Source organism: Phascolarctos cinereus, unplaced genomic scaffold (assembly GCF_003287225.1).
Source record: "Phascolarctos cinereus isolate Bilbo 61053 unplaced genomic scaffold, phaCin_HiC Scaffold_5;HRSCAF=322, whole genome shotgun sequence".
Lineage (NCBI taxonomy): Eukaryota > Metazoa > Chordata > Mammalia > Diprotodontia > Phascolarctidae > Phascolarctos > Phascolarctos cinereus.
The window spans coordinates 299,314,080-299,335,585 of NW_027555958.1; the positions used below are offsets into that span (position 1 = coordinate 299,314,080).

The following is a 21,506-nucleotide window of genomic DNA, read 5'->3' on the forward strand; positions in this document are numbered from 1 at the left end:
TGAAAAAAAAAGTATGTGTGTATATATCTGAAAGATATCATAGATGTGAAAATTTTAAAGATATAATACATATACTTTCAAAGCATATAGGCAGCATATAGTACTTTTAAAGTTTGCAAAGCACCTTACATCTCTCATATGATCCCCACAACAATACTGTGAGAAAGGTGCTATTGCTATTGCCATTTTGGAGATGAAGAAACTGAAGCTAAGAAACATGAAGTCGGGGGCAGCTAGGTGGTGCAGCGGATAGAGCACCAGCCTTGAAGTCAGGAGAACCTAAGTTCAAATCTGGCCTCAGACCAAACACTAGACACTTACTAGCTATGTGACCCTGGGCAAGTCACTTAACCCCAATTGCCTAAAAATAAAAAAAAAAGAAAAAAGAAAAAAAGAAACATGAAGTGACTTGCCCAGGATCACACAGTCAGTCAGTATATGAAGCAGGATTTATACAAGTTAACACAGATTAGAAAATGGTGATGGGGGTAGCTAGGTGATGCAGTGATCAGTGGAGTCAGCAGGACCTGAGTTCAAATCTGGCCTCAGACACATAACACTCACTAACTGTGTGACTCTGGGCAAGTCACTTAACCCCAATTGCCTCACCAAAAGGATGGGGCCTGGAAAGGGAAAAGGCTTTTCTCCACTGTGCTTGCTTAATAAGCTTATTACATATTAACTGACACATCCCAAGGGCAGAGATAGCCACTATTTTTTAACATGGGACCCATGATACGGATGGAGTTAACATGATAAGAAGGAACATAGGATGGGTGGTTCAGGAACAGTGTAACTCAAATGAGCTGATCTTACTAACCATTTAAAAGTTGATTCTACCACTGTACCATCACGTGTCTGCTACTAGAGTGCAGTGTGTCTGCTTCTCACTGAGAAGCGTAATAAAGGCTTTCCTTCACTAAAAAAAAGAAAGTGAAATACATAGAAGAGATTGTAGAGAATTGCCTAAGAGATTCAAGGAGAGAAGGATCACTTCTATCTGGGGAAAAAGCTAGAAGATCATGGCATGAAGAAAAGATGTGACTCATAAATTGGGCCTTGAGTAAGAAAGATACCAAAATCATTTGGGGGACATTCTATGGAACAGAATAGAGAAAGTAAAGAGAATAACAAGATGACCTTTGATATAGTAATTATCCATGCAACCTTATAGGGTTATAGTAAGTAAAATACTCTACAAACCTTGAGTGAGAAATAAAAATTTATTATTATTAAGCAGGTGAGACAGTGTGTGTAAATGTATACAGCCAGGGAAGGACAGTGTAAGTTGAGGGAAGTATTCCAGTTTGGCTGAAGCACAAAGTAGGCCAAGGGAAATGGATAAATCATTTAACCTGAAGTCTCAGTATTCTTATCCTATTAAGATTTTAGAAAAAATAGGAGGCAGCTAGGTGGCACAGTGGATAGAGCACTGGCCCTGAAGTCAGGAAGACCTGAGTTCAAATCTGGCCTCCGACCAAACACTTGACACTTACTACCTGTGTGACCCTGGGCAAATCATTTAACCCCAACTGCCTAAGCAAAAAAAAAAAAAGTATTTCAGGGTACTACTGAAAAAATAAGTTTCCTTACATACATCAATGGAACCTATTTTTCTCTTCCAAAATTAATGTAATCTGATTCAAATTATGAATATTTTATATTTTCTTAGCACTTAAAACACTTTGCTAAAGCCTTTACAATGGGTAGTAATCCTTACCAGATTCCAAAAGTGATGTAAAATATCAGGTGTAGTGGGACTGTTATCGTACATTAAAACCACATGGTAATTGGATTATCGTGTCCATTTATCCATGTCTAAGGGTCACTAGAATAGATTCATGGGGAGACCAAAACTTAACTGAATTTCACATACCATTTTATTTCTAAAACTCTTCCTGAAGGAATTAAGAAACATCTTTTTTGACCAAATTCAAAGCAAACACTAGTAAAAGAAATGTAAATTAATAGAGATTTTACCTCAAATCCAGCAAATTTGCAGAAATAATTTTTAAAAGTAAAAAAAACCTCTAGGCAGGTTGTGAGGACAGATAGACTAATATACTACTGGTAGAACTATAAAATGATCTACCTCTTCTGGAAACTGGGCATATTCCTCAACAAAATCAAAGAGAGAGGTGAAGGACACAAATAGGAGGAAGGAAGAAATGACCTTTCAAATCAATGGATGGGGAAGTGTTCATGCTCAAACATGGGATAGAATGGATCACAGATAAAAATAGTTAATTTTGATTCCATAAAATTAAGTTTTTGCAAATAAAAAACTAATTCAGCTAAAGATAGAAAGGAAATCATTAAGGGGGGGAAGAGGGGGGAGATGCCTTTGCAGCAAACTTCTCTGATAAAGGTCTTAATTCACGATAATTGATTCACACTTGTAAGAAATTATATTCCCCATAAACTGTCAAAAGATATAAAACCCGAGGAAAATGATAAATGTTGGAGAAGATGTGGGAAAATTGGAACACTAATGCATTGCTGGTGGAGTTGTGAAATAATACAACCATTTTGGAGAGCAATTTGGAACTATGCCCAAAAGGCTATAAAAATGTGCATACCATTTGACCCAGCAATAGCACTTCTAGGGCTGTATCCCAAAGAGATCATAAAAAGGGGAAAAGGACCGACATGTACCAAAATATTCATAGCAGCTCTTTTTGTGGTGGCAAAGAATTGGAAATTGAGGGCATGTCCATTAATTGGGAAATGACTCAACAAGTTGTGGTATATGAATACTGGAATACTACTGTACTATAAGAAATGATGAGTAAGCAGACTTCAGAAAAACCTGGAAAGACTTGTATGGTCTAATGCTGAGTGAAGTGAGCAGAACCAGGAGAACACTGTACACAGTAACAGCCACATTGTGCAATTACTAATACTGACAGACTTAACCCTTCTCAACAATACAAGGATCTAAGATCTCCAAAGGCCTCATGATGGAAAATGCTATCCACATCCAAAGAAAGAACTATGGAGTCTGAATGCAGATCAAAGCATATTATTTGCTATTTTTCCTTCTGTTGTGTTTTGTTTCCTCTTTCTGATGGTTCCTCCTATTGGTTCTAATTCCTACTTACAACATCACTAATGTGAAAATGTTTAAAAGGAATGTAAAAAAAAAAGATATAAAACCAGGCAATTTTCAAACAAAAAAAATCCAAATTTAAAAAATGATCCAAACCACTAGTAATTAAAGAAATACAAATTAAAGCAACTCTGAGGTTCTATCTCATACCCATTAGATTGGCCAAGATGATAAAAAAGAAAAATTAACAAACGTTGAACAGGCTGAGGGAAACAGACACATTAATGCACTACTGATGTAGTTGTGATTTGCTACAACCATTCTGGAAAGCAATTTGGATCTATTCACTTAAAAGTCACTAAATTATGCATACCCTTTGCCCCGATGACACCACTACTAGGCCTATTCTCCAAATACATAAATCAAAGAAGAAAAAGATTTATACGAACAAAAATACTTACAGCAGCTCTTTTTGGAGTGACAAAGAACTGGAAAATAAGGCGATACTTCTCAACTGGGGAATGACTGAACAAATTATGTTATAAGTTATAGAAAACTACTGTGCTGTTAAGATATAATTAAGGGAAAGGTTTCAGAGAAACCTGGGAAGACTTGTACAAACTGAACAGAAAAACCTAGAAGACAATTTATTCAATAACAATTACATTACAAAGGCAATCAACTTTGAAAGTCTGATCAATGCAATGATCAAGCACAATTCCAGAAGACCAATGATAAACAATGTTGACCATACATCATGAAAGAGAGGTGATGGATGCAAGATGCAAAATGAGACATATATTTTTGGACATAGTCAATGTACGAATTTGTTTTGCTTCACCATACATATTACATATTTGTTTCAAGAGGATCTCTTTCTTCTCCAGGAGGAGAGAAAGAAGTTGGAAGAAAAAATATTTTTTCTTCATTGAAAACATTAATTTAATTTTTTAAAGTCCCGTATATGAAAATATTTTGGCAGCAAAAACTAGAAACAAATGGGTGGACATAATATTATATATGACACACAGACACAACATAGAATATTATTGCACTATAGGAAAAGAATATAAGGAATTCAGAGAAACTTGGGAAGAATTGCATAAACTGTTACAGAACAAAGCCTAAACAGAGAAAAAAATATACACGGTGACCACAATAATTCAATATATCTGAATTCAGAACAATGTATTGACCAATTTTTACTCCACAGGACTCATGATGAAGTGGTGGACTACAGTTAGTTTGTTCAGATGTTAGACATGACCAGTGGGGGTAAGAGTATTTCAGGAAAAAGGAGAAAATACCTAACACTTCCCACGATCAAAAATCAATGAAAGCAAACTACTATTTTCCAAACAGTAGTAGAGTATTCAGTTAATTTTTCAAAAATCCAATTTCTATGTGAAGCAAGCAACTCAGAATGTCTTCAATTTCTCTATTTCATCCAAGTTATGTTCATTTGCTTGCCCACTAGAAAACTATACATTCCAGGCCAGAAACTCATTTAGAGCCATTTAAACCTGGTGCTGATACTTGCTCTAAAACAAAGAAAAAAAGGTCCACTAGGAGCTACCTGTGATCAGATAGTCAGGTTCTAAAAACTTTACTTTGATGGTTTTAAAAGGTAGAGAAAGGCATTAAAAGCTTAAAATTACTTGCCATTTATTTAGGTTCTAGTTATCTTAGGTCATAGCTAACGGTATTAAATGGTGTATTTATTTGCAAATTAATATACTTTTACATAGGAGCAATGGCGTATTTTATTTTGTTTTTTGGGGGGGGGGGTTTTCTGCGTGACGCAATTGGGGTTAAGTGATACATTGCCCAGAGACACATAGCTAGTAAGTGTTATGTGTCTGAGGCCACATCTGAACTCAGGTCCTCCTGACTCCAGGGCCAGTGCTCTATCCACTGTGCAACCCAGCTTTTTATGTAAAAGGAACCTAGAAGTCTAAACAAAACCAGGAATTACAAACTTAAATTATTTTCTCAAATAATACTGAATAAATCAACTCAGCTTTCTCATCAACAAAAAACCCACTATGAACCTGACCTCCAGAATTGCCATTAATATTTAGCATTATATTATATTAGGGCAGCTCAATGGCACGGTGGGTGGAGCGCCAGGCCCGGAGTCAGGAAAATTCATCTTCCTGAGCTCAAATCTAGCCTCAGACATTTCCTAGCTGTATGACTCTGGGCAAGTCATTTAACCAACTGTTTGCCAAAGCTCCCCATCTGCAAAACGAGCTGGAAAAGGAAATGGCAAACCATTCCAGCATTTGTGCCAAGAAAACCCCAAATGGAGCCATGGAGAGTCGGATACAACCGAAACAACTGAACAACAACTACAGGTTTACAAAGCACTTTACATATATCAACTTATTTAAAACTCACCACCATATAATTAAATCAGCAGAACCAGGACAAGAATTTAGATTTTGACTACAAACACAGTGTACTTTGCACAATTTCGTAACTCACAAATTTTGCATGAGTTGAAATACAGGTAATTTCTTCATCTTCAAGAATCAACAGCACAATTAAAGAGCCATTTTTTTAAATAAACATAAACATATTATTTGATTTGGCCAAAAGGCCTTCCTATCTTTACACTAGACTTTAGGCTCCTTACAGGTGGCAATTTATAAGTGTTAACTTTTATATAAAAAGCATTTACCATATAGCATCATACATATAAAGTATATTTCATGAATGTTTTCTGACTCTACAAATTATCTCCTAGCTAAGAACATGGTAAAGCCCACACACCACTCACAATGCCAAGACCACACTGGAACAGTTTCTAAATAATGAATGGCTAATAGTCACCAAATTATGTATGTGTGTTTGTTTTTTAAAAATCACTTTAGCTGCTTTTTAAAGTGTTCTCAGAGTTAAACTTTAACCCTCAGATTACCACAACATTGACTGGATCATTTATTATTAATATCTGTTCAAGGGCAGTCATTTCTTTTAACAACTAGAGTTAAATGAAATGTGCCAACCACCATCCTTCTTTCTCCTATTCATGTGTTTGTTCTGACCCACCGTCAACAGAACAATATACTGAATCAAGTAACTTGTTTATTTGGTTTCACATCATACCTCAATCAACAAGTTTCGATTGAGGGCCTAGGTGCCAGGCACTGCTCTCTAAGGAGTTACATTCTATTGAAGGAAACAATATGTACACATAAAAGTAAATACAAATTCCCTACAATGCAAATCTAAAATTATCTGGATGCAAAGGAAGGACACCCTAGCTGGGATATCAGCGTCATGGAGGAGATGGCACTTGGTCTGAGCTTTGTAGGAAGCCCTCAGAGGCATATGGGATGACGTAGCATGTGCATTCCAGCTGCGGAGAACGGTTCATGCAAAGACATGGAGGCGGGTGATAGAATATTATTTAAGAAACAAGCAGGCCACTCTGGCTGGAGAGGACAACAAACAAAGGAGCATAATGTATAATAAATAACCTTGGCCCAGTTAGGCTAGAGGCAGATTGTAAAAGGTTTTAAATGCCAAAGAGTATTTTTGTATTTTATCCCAGAGGCTTAAATTTAAATATTTAGTACAGTGCTTTAGTAAACAATCATTCAGAAAGCAAATAAGTGTAAGGAAAAAGAGGCAAATACACACACACACACACACACACACACACACACACACATACACACCACACGTACCTTGCCCTCTCAGAGCTTACAGTCTAACAGGAAAGGAAAGATATGTACAAAAAAACATGATAGAAGGTAGTGAGAAGAGAGCTACGATAACGTTACCAATTTTATATTTGACCTGGGAGCCAGACAGTCCTTTATGCAGACCTGAGACAGGCTTCAAAGAAGGATGAGGGTATACATTCTAAGTCAAGGTGAAAAGCACAAAGGCACAAAGACAACAAAGGGGAGGATGACAACAGCGAAATGAAAGAGGTCTAATCTGATTGAACAAACTTTATGAAGCAATACAAGATCAGACTCAAAAGGCAACTGACTATAGATCCCTGAATACCAGGATAAGGCATTTTTACTAGAAACCAAAATTTTTAAGATTATTTGTATCTTGAATAAATGCCATGACTAGGTTATCTCACCCTACTTCAAATATAATTAAATCACAAAACACTTGAGATTTTTAAAAAAGAAAAGGATTTCTTGGTATCACTATCATATTCATCTTCAAAACAAAGAAAACAGGATATAATCAAATATAAAACTCTGGATACAATCATATTTACATTTCTGACTTTTTTAAAGTGTCTAATCACTTTTGAGGGCAAAGATTCATGCGCTGACTTAAAAAAAGGAAAATTTTTTTTGGTATCCTGAGCATCTAACACTGGTTTGCCAGAGTTATATACTTAATAAGCTGCATCAGATAAGGGTGGAACTCAGATCTTCTTGACTTTATGCTACCTCTCATATGCAGTAAAGCACAGTAGAACAAGAGAAACAGAATACATGTTTAGAATGACCAGAGAAGAGGAAAGGTCAATGAGTGAATGGACAAATCTAGTATATTTATGAGATTTGAGGGAACTGAAAAATAACAATATTCTGTACTTTGAAATTAATTTAAATATAAATTCCCTAGTTTCTTTTAAAGTTCAACTCAAAACTGCCACCCTCCAACACGAGACCTCTTCTGATTCCCCTAGCTTCTAGTGCCATCTGCCCCTCCCCAAAATTTACTTTATATTTATTTTGCATGTTTTTCAACAAACTTTTGTGCATACTTTTACATTTACCTATAAACTGTAAGCTTCCTAAGGGCAAAGACTTAGTCAAATGTTTTCTGAATGAATCGTCCACTAAACTGGGACTAAGTATTTAAATTCAAACCTCTAGGATAAAATGCAAAAATATTCTTTGGCATTTAAAGCTTTTTACATAGCATCTCTGTATCCCTAAATCCTATCCCAGTGTCTGACACAGTGGGCACTTAAATGAATGTTTGCTCACTGGTGTAAACAGTTACTAAGAAAGTTAAGTTGACTACACTGATGTTCAATGTTAAATAAAACATTTAATTTAAAATGTGACCTGATTTTTAAAAATGACTGGGGATGTTGAACTTATAAAACTGGATCCTCTAAAAATTATTTGAAAATTAGAAAAATATTTGGTTCTTCAATTGAGCCAAGCACATTCAGTGGTTTTTGCGCAACTAACCCTCCTATTCAGAATAATGCAAAATAAAATGGACTTTATGCTACATGTGTCATTTCCTGCAACTGAACACACTTAGGAATGAATCCTGAGTAAAACACAAACTGAGTTTTCTGTTATAGTATCAATGAGCAAAAGTTATCAAATACTCGTTTACGCTAGACTTTTGGAGCACTATACCATAGTTACAGTGTTCCTGAGTCATGCCACTGACACGGATCTTTATTTTGATATCCTTTACACTATTCATGTAGTTTTTTACTACAAGGCCCTCAATTCAGTTTTCTATTATATCATACAGCTACATAAATGGCTTAGTTTAATTCTGTACTAATGGATATTCACAGAATAAGCCATAAGCTTTGCCCGTCACTGAAATTCTTTGGCAGAACTAGGGTCAGAAGTGGAACTATCCTTGGGTTCTGTCCAATTTTTAGGTAGTTTTCCAAAGTGCCTTACAAAATTCCCATCCTCTTCAGGCTATTTTTTGCCAGTATCTTGTTTTTAAATGATATATTAAAGCTAAAAACTAATTTTGTTCACATTTATAAATCCTATACTACTATGCTATTCTAGCCACATGTGAACAAGCCATCACTCATCTCCATAATGCCATCAGTAAAGCCAACCAACTGAGAGTTTGTCTAATTTGCAACTCAAAAAGTCTGATCAACTGAAGATGGGTCAAGCAGTCTCTGGGGCAAATTTAAGTTTCATTTTGAAATCCCTGCCTATTTGGCAGTATTCCAAACTTTCACATTTTCTCTCTCTCTGTCCCTCCCTTCTCTCTCTCATGCACACACTTTCAAAAATAAATCTGTTAAAACCCATTTCCCATGTGACCTCACTGAATATGAAATCTACGTATTGGAACTCTGTATGAAAATGTTCTTACACAAATCATTTTACAAACAAAATTCTCATAACGTAAACAGAAGAAAAAATAGTACAGACTGAAGCTATTATTTTCTAGGTTATGTCCAAGCCATCTATTAAGGATAAATTAAAAGGCTCTTTACCTGTCAGGACCTGAGTTCAGGCACTCAAGAGTTTCGTATTTCTCTTGCAGGAGCTGAAGACAATACTAATCCCTGCACTGTGTAGGGAGGTGCATTCCTTGCACTGGTTTAAGTGCTAGTGATTTCACCAACCCTTGAAGTGCAGAACAGTAAAAAAACAGTTTTCAGCCGTTTTTCTTACTGATTTGTTATTTTTAAATATTACAAAGTAAGAACTCAAATATGTTTTTAAAATAAACTATTTCTATTTAAGGACAAGTGTCTTAAGTTGAAGAGACACAGGCCAAGAGGCCTTCCTGGATTACTACAGCATTTGTTGCACAAGAGTCCTTTTTCCATTAAAGAAACTCATAAGGAAGGTTAAATAGATGGTAATGGTTTCACAGCTTCAAATCATCATCATTTTTGTCTTAATGTACCAAAAGTTAGGCCTTCCTACAGCAAAAGAAATTAAAATTTGTTGTGAGAAGCTATTTTAGATGGTACAAGACTGGTGTTTCTCCCATTTCCCACAAAACTTTCATATTTCGTTAATATCTAGTACTTGGGATCTAGTATTAGGTTCTTGGGAGTCAAATTTAGCAAGTTCCACTACCAGTTATGCAGAAATATCAAATGATCATGACTACCACTATACAAGGACTGGTATACTGAGGTACCTGGAAACAGGTGAATCTAACCTTATTACTAAGAAAATAGCAAGGTACACACTTTGTGTGTAGTTACAAAATAATGTTAATAATACTGTAAATAAAGTAAAAAATCACTTTGAATTGTTCAAATTTCTCTACACATAACCTCCAAATAAGAAGCTAATGTAACCTGCTAGCACCCAATATTTCAAAGCTTGAGTTGAGTGAAGTCTTGCAAGCCCTCAAATCTACTTTGGGGGTCCCCTTCCCCCTTAAAGCATTGATTATTAGTAGTTACAGGGGATTGGGGCCAGGAAATAAACCTTTGCCTAGTTTGAAGGGAAAAGGAAACTCGAAATTTTCTAAGAACATTAATGCCTTGATTGTATTTTTTCCACAGCCTTCTTTACTTCCTTACAAGTTTTCATTTCTTTCCACCCCCTTAACACACCCACCACTACTTCCTTGGACTAGAGATCATTATCAAGTTGGGCACCAACTTTGAATGTATGCACATTCAAAACCTGGAGGTCCTCTGATTTCTTTCCAGACATTTTCAGAATAATTTTCAAAAAACAAGCAGACTAGATAAAAATCAAACACAAGCTAAACACCATGCCAGCTAGAGGAGTTATTCACTGGTACTGTTTCACTTTTCCTCCACATCTACGTAAGATCAGGAACCACTTAAAATTTCTTTGGCATCCCTCCAATTAATTCAAGTGTGCTTTCCGTCCATAGCAAAGAAGAAAGCTTGACTTGGTATGGCCGGCTAAGATGTTTCCATTTTTCTTCACAGTCAGAAAAATTAAATATTCACTCTTTGATACAACAAACCATTCCAAACAAAGCTGGAAGTTATTCAAATCCATTTAAATGATCTGCTTCCTCTAAACCTAAAACCACAGTAGTTTGATCCCATTTGTAATCAAATTTAACACAACTGCTTCGTGGTGTTAATATGAACATCTGCCATTTACATTTTGCTTCTTCTCTACGGGCCAAAGAATTTTTAAAATAATCATCAAATAGATCCTCTTGAGTCTTAAACTGTATTTAAACACTTCCTTGAGCAGGCTGAGATGGAAGAAAGCAAAAAATATTACTCCAAATACTCAGTGAAAAAATCAAATCTCTAATTCTTATGTTATATCCAATTTTAACAGTCTCTAATCAGGAGGTAGCAAAGACATCAATAACTGTAAGATGGAATGCCATGGGAGGCAGTATGTTACAGCTTTTGCTTTAGAATCACAGTATCTGGGTGAGGATACTTGCTTTTCTACTTACTACCTAGGGGACCTTAACCTGTCTGGTCTGTCTCATTTGTAAAACCTCCCAGGGTTTCTTCCAGCTCTAAATATATAATACTAAACCAAAAGTTAAAAGTAATTTTGCTGGAATTGTCAATGTAATTCTGTAAGTTTATACCAATCACGATTTTTAACCTGGCAGTCTGTATAGGATTAAGATTTCAGCCCTCAACTAATCTGTTAATACAATCCATTTCCTAACTATGGGATTTAATATGACATCTTCCAATCATTTAAAAGATGCCAATATATAGGTTTCATACCCAATGGATTACATATCCTTTAAATAGACCCCTATATTTAAAGTACCTTTCCACCATTTCCATATTACCATGCAAACTTCCTTTATTCAGCAAGATTCAAATTAATTTAAAGCTACAGTTCAAGAGTAAAACTAAGAAAACTACATATGAACTAGAGCCAAGTAACTCTAATAAATTCTTATGCTGTATATTTTATGTTCAAAGCCCTTCAGGACTTTTAAGCTGAACAGGCCTGGTATTGCAGCACTTTTCATTTTGCATTTGTGAAAAATGAAATCCAAGTTCAACAATTTACCCAGGGCCACAAAAGAATTCAATGTAAGAAGGAGGTTTAGAACTGCTTCATTTCCATCATCCTATATTGTATTTATTATTCTCATGGCATTAAAATGTCTAACATTCCACATCTAATGAATTCTACATTTACTTTTTAAAACAACAAATAGCATTACCTTTGTGTAACAAGCCAAAGCAGAAAATGGTTCTTACCTTCATCGCCTTCCGGTGCATAGGAAGCTGTAATAATGTCAATGTCAGCGCAATTCATCACAATTTGATTGGTGGCCTGCCTTACCTAGGAAACAAGAATCAACAACGTCATGAATCCTCTTGATTTTTCATAAGATGTTTACTCATTCATTTTAACTGTACATCATCATTAATACTTGTTTACGCCAAAACTTCATTTAAAAGTGGGCTCTGGTATTAAAAGATCAGAGATGGAAACAGAATATCTCAGTAAATTAGCATAAATCATTAAAATATGTCAAAACTACTAAAGGCTACAGTAACACCGACATTTAAGAATGTTCTACAATTTGTATATCTTCTAAATGAGCCAAGCACTCCTCCCCCAAATTTTGATTACATACAAATTTATTTTGAAGTACTAAATTTCTTTTTGTTTTTTTTTTGTTGTTGGCAATTGGGGTTAAGTGACTTGCCCAGGGTCACACAGGTGGTTAAGTGTGAAGTGTTCAGTCTGAGGTCGCATTTGAACTCAGGTCCTCCTGACTTCAGGGCTGGTGCTCTATGCAGTGCGCCACCTAGCTGCCCCCTGAAGTACTAAATGAATACAATATTCATTTTAATGAGATGGATCAAATACTTGAATGGCACAGAACAGGAATGCAAATGTCCTAAATGAAATTGTAACATATCACAACATCAAGTAACGATTTCTAAATAATCAAAATTGGTCACTTAGATCACTAATTATATAGATGTAAGAAATTTACATATAATAGCCCAACTAAAACTTATATAATGCTTTAAGGTTTGCAAAGCATTTTATGTACCTCCTCATGTCATCTGAACCTCACAACAACCCTGTGATACAGGTGCTATTATAAGTCCCTCACCCTTGTTTAATAGATTAGAAAACTGAGCCTTAAGAGATTTTAAATTGCTTGCTAGTATTACACAGCTAATGAATATCTAAGTAGAATTTGAATCCAATTCTTCCTCATTCCAAGTCCAGAACTCTAACTACTACACCATGTCTTTGGTAGGGAAACAATTATATTACTTAAAACCAGAAGACAAAATTGTTACATTTTAATTAAGTGATTAATTTTTAGTCAATAATGACCTTAATCAAATTATTAAAAGTATGATGTTAAACCTTAACAAATTTTTAAAATTTCCCCCAAATTTTCTTGTTTCAATACCAATGCATTATTAAAAAACAGCTTGTTTTTTCCCATAATTTTTTTTGTTTGTTTCCATAATTTATTTCAGAAAAATATCCTCCTCAAATAGCATTAAGTCAATTACATCACAAATAGCTATTTAATCGACAGTATTTGAACTAAGAAGTCTTGCTATTCATAATTATCAGTTATTGTAATGGACTGTTACTCTGGAGTAAAGAGTCACACATAAATGAAGTGGTAACTACCAAGGTGAGGCCTCGAGGCTACAGGTTCCCCACCCCCTGGAGACCACTCCCTGGACAGGCTGGGCATATAGTGATCTTTTGCTGAGTTTGAAGTTTATGTAATAGAACAATTACAGTAGCTTAGTTACATGTTTTTCTCCTTATCTAGGCAACCACATTTTCATTCTGTCAACATCAAATGTAGACTTAATGGTAGCCAAGCAGTTAATCTACCAGATTCAAAATAGTACTTACTCTCCTGTTTTAAAATGACTATGCCAAATTACATTCAGCATCTTAAACCACTGTTACAATTATGGAGTAAAGCACATGCATATCTTAGAAGTGGATAATCAATCTACAACTTCTAGTTGGACATAAATTTCTAATATATTTAGGGAAAACCACCTGGTCACACTAACAAATTAAACTGTTTGCTGAGCAGTTATTTATTCAAGAGCATTTGTCAGCTCTAGAAAGAGTAGAAAGGAAGTAACAAAATGTTTTAAAAATACAACTTCACAGGAGCAGCTAGGTGGCCCAGCAGATAGAGCTCCGGCCTTGGAGTCAGGAGGACCTGGGTTCAAATGTGACCTCAGACACTTGACACTAGCTGTGTGACCCTGGGCAAGTCACTTACTCTGACTGCCTCACCAAAAAGCAAAAAACAAACAAAACCCTTCACCCAGAGTTCAAAATTTTTTATCGCTGTGAAGTCCAATATTAGAAACTCATTAATCTTTAAGAGTTCAGGAGACTTTATAGCAAACACTAATGGATTCCAACCATAATGACACTGTTTTGAATATCACTCCACATTTTATAATTAAATACTACTTATACAAGATCAAAAATCAACATACCATATTGGAGTACTTCTAATCTCTTAGTAGATACTACTCATGGAAGCTATTAAATAAAAAAGCTAACAGGTACGTAATAGTATAGAAGCTATTGAATAAAAAAGCTAACAAGGTAACCTTGGTTAGGAATACCTGGATGTTCTTAAAACATTAAATAAGTACATTAGGAAAAATTATTTCAAAAGAAAAATATTCATAGAACCCATGAAATGGATAATATAAAATGGTGTATATATATGTGGTTGTAAGAAGCACCAAGGATTATAAAGCTACATAAAACCAACCTACTCCAAGCTGGTACTTTCCAAACACCAGGACTAATTTGATAATACAACTGAGATCATCAATGACTTCTCTCAGCAGCAAACAGCATTAGCTGTACTGTTTTGCCATCAATTGAACAGATAAATGGTTCAAAAGAATTTTAGTATTACTGCCTTAAGGTATCTTCTTGCTCTAAGGTCCCTAACTTCAATTTCTGGATTTAAATCAAATATCAAATGTTTAAATTAGAGGCAAAATGTTTTCATAACTAACTCATTTTCAACTTTTTCATTTTATTCTTCTAAATAATGGAATATTCACGTATCCCTTGTTTCCTGCCCATAGTTTTAGCCTACCAGGTTGTCAGATACAGACTGCACTTCAACTGAACTGAATACTCAGTAATGACTATGCTAAGGAGACAGCTTGACCCTCGGTAACAACTTTACAATGGAGGTTTTCCTGTGCCTGAGAAGACGGCAATCTGTAGCAGCTCATGTTCTTCTGAGTAAGTTTTTACCAGAATCATGCAAAACTATACAAGGTATTTGTTATAGTGTGAACCAAGAATCTTTACTAAAGCCCAGAACTGTCAATAAAAGAAATTCCAATTGTGACAATTTCTAAATGCTAGTCATTTTAAAGTCTAACTCAGATTAACAAGATACTTGAGTTTCATCATGTGCATATAAAATTTATAATAATCTGGGTCTGTGAAGCAGCAGTGAAATTTCTCAAGGCAACCATGAAAAGATGATTTGTGAACACAAATATGGGCCAAGTTTTCTAACACCAAAATGTAACAAATAACAAAGAACAGATTATACAAATAAGTAACTGTTCAAGCTTGAAGCTTAAACCTCAAAAACGGATTTCAGTGTCAATAATAATTCAGAAATACTACTATCCCACTCAGCCTTACCTTGGTGGCCAAAACAGATTAATATTATGACCACACAACTTGCTCTACAATAAGTATAAACTGACTAATAAAATTCAGATATACAGAAAAACTTGAGTGTTAAGTATAATAACAGACAATAACTTACTACAATAATATCTCATTTGTCCAGCAATGTGGACCATGCAGACCACCACTGAAAATCAGGAAGCAAGCAAAAAAGTTTCTAATCATCTAAAATGCATGGCACAAAGTACATGCATTAATAACCCAAGCACCTCACCCAGAGGAGATGCCTCAATTTCTCCTTCAGACTACTGTATATCTGATTTTTCCAGCCCACTGGTGGTTAGAAATTACAAATTGGAAGATGCCTCTTCCTTGGGCAGAAGGCACATAGAAGAATATTAACAAGTCAGGATGAAGGAGGACAATGGGAAAAAAAACATTTAAAAAGACACGAGGCTATGAAAAACTTATCAGGCAGAGGCCATTTACTCTAGGGGCAAATAGCTTTACATACACCTCAATACTCTGAGCCAATGTCATAAACTACTGGTATAGTGGAAAAAGCACAGGATTTCTAATCAAAGGACTTGGGTTTCAGGACTAGCTCTGCCACTTATTTGCTGTGTGACTTTGTGAAAGTTCCCTTGATGAGCATCAGTTTACTCATCTATAAAATAATCAAGCTGGATTAAATAATCCCTAAGGTCCTTTTCAATTTTAAATCTATGATACAATGATGGCATCTGAGGTAATACCATGTGAGGGAATCATATTCCTTAACTAATTAAAGGTTGTTTCAAAAACTTTAAGATGACATAAGTATCTAATACAATTCAGAAATATCTCCATTCAAAATAGTTTACATTTTTTAAAGTTCTGACATCTAAGGGAGAAGTAAGCTTCAGTTATTCAGAAAACTTGACTTCCTTCCTTAACAATGCAAGCCAAAGGAGTGTATTACGGCCTAACAGTTTATTGTACTATGGGCCTCCAAACAACTTAATCAGAGGAAAAAATAGTGAAAAGTAGTGAAGTCAGTATGTCAGAACAAAGTCCAGTTAACATCTTCAGAGCATTTATCGATCTGAAAAATGTCAGTTCAATTACAGCTATTTCCCACCCCAACCCCCCAAAAATGGGGATACAAATATCAAAATGATTGCTCATGGAATATAAAAATGCTTTGAAGAGGAACCACCATACCACATGGAGCTGATAATATCCATTCAGGTGCCAAGGGTTCTTCCTTTCAGTCAAAATAACTATTAGAGTTGTAACTACCTTCTCTGTAATTATACACATATATAGCGCTAGCATATCCTGATCCCAGGTCTTGAAAATTTAGGCTAATTCTCTGCCTTATCACAGGAGAAAGCCCAACTATTATACCAGTCACCATTACAGGCTTATAACCAGGACATGGAGCCACATTCACTAATTCGTTAACGACTTTCAGTTTACTACTTCAGACATCTACCAAATGCATTTGCCTCAAAAAAAATAGTAAGAAAGAAAAAATATGACCTGTTTTCCTAGTTATAAGGAAGTAAGTTTTCAAAATCTAAGTCTCACACACTAATTTTACTCAAAGGCAACAGGCCAGCACATGGACTAATTTCTTCACCTCCCCCACAGGTCCACACCCAAAACAAAGTTAAAAATCCACTAAGTTTCTAATATGTAACCTGTACAAATACTCTAGGCTTATCATAAGATTTTGCAACTAAGGCACCTGAACAGTTTGCATATTTTTTTATGATTGTATGCCAGTGTAGTTAATTCAATCCATATGCTTTACAATCTGTTTTTAAAGGTACTAATTTTGTTAATACTCAAACGTCAATAAGAGGAAACTTCTTGTTTTAGTTCACATGATCATTAACAAACCTTGCCTACATACTTTTACGTTACATACTATGTCCACCTTTTAACAGCTATATATCATTTTTATTATATACATTCCAATTTTTATATGTACATAAAATATGTATTTTATTATACAGTCCAATATTTTAATATATAGACCCTCAAGTCCAAAAATAAACTTTCATGTGATGTTCATCTGTCTTGAAGAGCAAGAGCATTTTAAAAAAAAAGAAACCTGCATTTGTTCCAGGTATACCAACACAAAGAAAACTTCCAGCCCTACACCTTTCTCTTTCATTCCTTGAATAAACCATGATGAAATAAACTTGAAATTGTCTTTGCCTGTATATATTTTCTAATTCTCTATTTAATTCTCATAAATCTGCTCTTTGATTCTGAAAAAGTGGCAATTTTGTCACTTACAGAAAGGGTGACAAAATGAGATTTTTAAGCATTACTCTTTTCCCACGATACAAGTTCATTAATCACTAGGTCAATCTTCCAGCGGGTTTGGCTATGTCACAAGACAGAACAATGTTTACAAACCCTCCCACCTAACCCCCAGCTAATCTATATCAAACAGCAGAAAAAATCACTCCTCTCTCAAACCACAACTAGACGCAGACGCCCAAATCCTAATTTTAGAGCAAGATCTTCTCATTCTGCATGCATTTATATAAATGGAAAATTTTAAAGTCACCTTATTTTCACAATGCTAAATTCTGCCTTTTGACGCAGTAGCACATCAAAAATATTCCGTCTGCTTAACAACCATTTTGGAAGAATTTTCACCCTGTTTATCTTGCCCTTTTAGCTGTCATAGAAGTCTGCCAACTTCACTGAATGAGCTTCTAACAAACATTCCAAGACTAGTTTACATCTCTTTAATTTCACTGATAAATCCTGCCCTCTAGAACGGAGGCCTACTGGGTTTTTCTATCCCTGGTGGTAGTAAAGAAAAAGGAGGTGGGGGAAGAAGCCCTAAAAGCGTTTTAAGTGCATTAAATGCATTATTGTTAATTTTTCTTCTAAAATGGCACGTGTTTTAAAGCAGAATATGACTGACCCAAGCCAGACTGAACATTTCATATTTCAAAATTCCATTTCACTCTTCTAAAATCAAACCGCTCTAAATGCTACTTGTGTAGGCTTGAAATTTACCCAATATTTGAAATAATGCAACCACTGAATAAAAATATATCTTACTTTATATCTACAATTATAAGAAACAGATAATTTTCACCAATGGTATGCTAAAACTAACTGTTCTTCTCAGGGGAAGGCACCGGCTTGAAAACTATCGTTGTAGCAATAAATCCACCTGCTTCACAGGTCCCTAAGTAGGGGCGGTGGGGCTCTGAGAAATTAAAAGGAGGGAAGGGGGCTGTGCCCCAGCTTCGAATGGGGATGGGGGGAGAGAGGGGAACAAAGTCACTGCTGCACTGTCACTAGGGGGAGGATCATCTTCCTGGCCTTAGAACAAGGGCGGGGAGAATGTGCCAACAAACTGGACTGAGATTAACCTTCTCCCGCCTCCCCCGCCTCTAATCTCCCCCGGCCCAGCCCCAGCCCGCAGGAGGCCAGAGAAGTGACAGGCTGGAAGGTGGAGGAAGGAGAGACACCCCTCCAATGACCCCTCTTCCACCCTGAATCACCCTCTCAAGAATAATGCAGCAAAGCCCGGAAGGGGCGGAGTGGGGAGACCCACACAGGTGTGCTCCGACGCTCTCTTTTAGGGAGGGAGGAGGGAGGGGGGACGCAGGAAGGTGTCTGGGGCCCCCTGCCCTTAGTCTTTTACCACTGCTCCTTTTCCAAAGGGCCTCCCCCCTCCCCCCAGAGCAGGTCGAAAGGAGAGGGGGAGGGTAGGCCTGGCCTCCTCCTTCTCTCCCCCACCCCGGGCCTCCCAGCGGGGCGGGGCGCGGCCCCCTGCCCTCCTCGCCGCCGCTCCCCCATCCCCGCCAGCGACGCGGCCTAACTGCCCGTGATCCCCTCACACGCCCACGCACGCCCCCCCCCCGGCCCGCGCGCGGTCCCCGGGACCGATCCCGGGACTCGGGGCTACCTGGGCGGCGGCCTCCAGCTTGCCCTCGAAGGTGAAGTCCAGTAGGTCAGGCTTGAGACAGAGACTGTAGTTGATCGGGGAGACGTCGGCCGGCAGCCGCTCGAAGGGCCTCTTCTCCGGCATCGCGGCGGCGGGGCCCAGGCTGTGGAGGCGGCGGCCGAGGCAGAGGCTGAGACGGCGGAGGAGGAGGACGAGGGGGGAGGAGGAGGAGGAGGAGGAGGGCCGAGGAAGCGCAGGCGGCGGCTACAGGGCAGGCGGCGAGCTAGGGAGAGGGGGGCGGCGACGGCGGCGGCCAGCCACATCCACAGAGCGCGGGCTACCGCCTGAGGAGACCGAGAGGGAGCCGGGGGGAGGGGGAAGACCCAGCCCGAGCGAGTGCGAGGGGCCGAGGGAGGGAGCGAGCGAGCGAGCGATCGGGCGGCACACAAGGGGGAGGGGGAGGGGGAGGGGAGAGGAGGGGGTGGAGGGATGGGTGGAGGGAGGGAAAGGGAGGTGGAGGCGGCGGGAGGCATGCGTGCGCGATCCCACCGCCGGGCGCGCCCCCGCCGCGGCGTGCACGCCCAGGGCTGTGACGCGACGTGGGGGGCACGGGCGCGGGCCGGAGCGGAGGGGAGCCGAGGGGCAGGCGGTGCACCTGTCGGGTAGGGGGCGCAGAGTCCGTGAACTGCGCGTGCCGGAACGGCCGGGAAGTAGTCAGTTCGGTTAAGAAAAAAGAGCCAAGTTTCGGAGATTTTTTTTGCCTCTAAGCCAAAGCCGGGCCAAGGATCTGAGGCCGTGCCTCGTAAAAATTCGGCCAGGAAAATCCCCTCTTGGCTTCATCAACCTCTTGGAATCTTGAGGTGATGAAAAACTGGGAGGAAAATTCTGTCGTGGCTCCGGCTCGTGACGCCCCAGCCTAGGGCAAACCCGAGCAAGCGACGTGCAACCGGGGAGGGGGCTCCATTCTCAACTCGATTTTCCCACTTCTGACAGCCGTCCTTTGTTTATTAATTTAAAAGGCACCTATTAGGAGCCTGCCTTTGTGCCACGCTGCTAGGGCCTATGGATACAAAGCCAAACCAAGCAGGCCCCTCAAAGAGCTTGCATTCTACTGGAAGTAGGCATGGGGTTTTAGATTTAGAGCTGGAACGCTTTAACGTCTGTCTAGTCCCATTCCATCCTTTTATGGGTTAGTTGAGCTAACAGGTTCAGAAAGTTTGTTAAGGGACTTGACTGTCACACAGCTAGTGTCAGCATAAGGCTCAAATCCATTATTGTAACCACTACAGTTAGACTGTATAAGAAAATGGAGGGAGATTAGCAAGTGTTGGGTGGGCAGGTGGGAATCTGGATAGGCTTTCTAGAGACGATCGCACTTCCGCTGAGCTTTGAGAGAAAGGATAGATTCTTAACAGTCAGGTGGAGGAGGCAGAGCCTTCTGGGCATGTGCAAAAGCACAGAAATGGTGGGGAGGTCAGGGAAGAGGGTAACAGGTAGACCAGTTTGGCTGGAAAATAGAATGCAGTTAAAGGTATTAAGTAAGGAAAGGTAGGTTTTGAAGAGCAAGGTCTTTAACAGCCAAACATGAGTTTGTTTTATCTGAGAGGCAAAAGAGAGTCCCCTGGAGCTTCTTGGGCAGGGGAGTGACGTGGTCAGTGTGCTTGAGGACTATTAATTTAGCAGCTATGTAGAAGATAGATTGGGAAAAGGGCAACTGTTATTTCCTCCGAGTCTTCCCTAAGCAATTTACAAGCTATAAATTAATCTATAAATGAAAGTTATTCTTCTCTTAAACCACCTGCTAGCTAGAAATTCTCTTCTGCATGCTTATGCAACCTGTTAATACCCTTTGTTATTGCACTTGTTCTATTTTGTTTTGTGTGCAGATTTTATTACCCCCACAAGACTATAAGCTTCTTGGGCAGGAACTTCTGCTCTCCTTTCCAGAAAAAATTGAGCTGTATGTTTTGAGCTTTATCTGCTCTATAACCATTACCTCCTTCCTTACTAGAATCAAAAAATGGTTGCCTTCCTCCTTGCCAAAGCTAACCCCTCGATTTAAACCTATCCTGTCCCAGAGACCCTGTTCTAGTTATTCGTCCCTTCTCTTTCTCATAATTGCTATATCTGTGTCTATTTGCTTCTACCCTTCTCCCTACAAACATTTGGATTTCCCATTCTTTAAAAAAATAAAAAACCTTCCCTCCATTCAACTAGCACCTGAAGT

The 21,506-nt window shown here is 38.1% G+C and overlaps 1 protein-coding gene across 1 annotated transcript in view; it reads right to left on the bottom strand.

The window, feature by feature from the left end:
- Window positions 1–19,742, bottom strand: part of NPEPPS (aminopeptidase puromycin sensitive) — an 80,799-nt gene extending 61,057 nt beyond the window's left edge. The window contains 3 exon segments of the mRNA XM_020997378.2: window positions 11,946–12,030; window positions 19,301–19,498; window positions 19,501–19,742. Coding sequence (XP_020853037.2) covers window positions 11,946–12,030; window positions 19,301–19,498; window positions 19,501–19,602 — 385 coding nt within the window. The 5' untranslated portion in view covers window positions 19,603–19,742.
- Window positions 19,743–21,506: the final 1,764 nt, after the last annotated feature.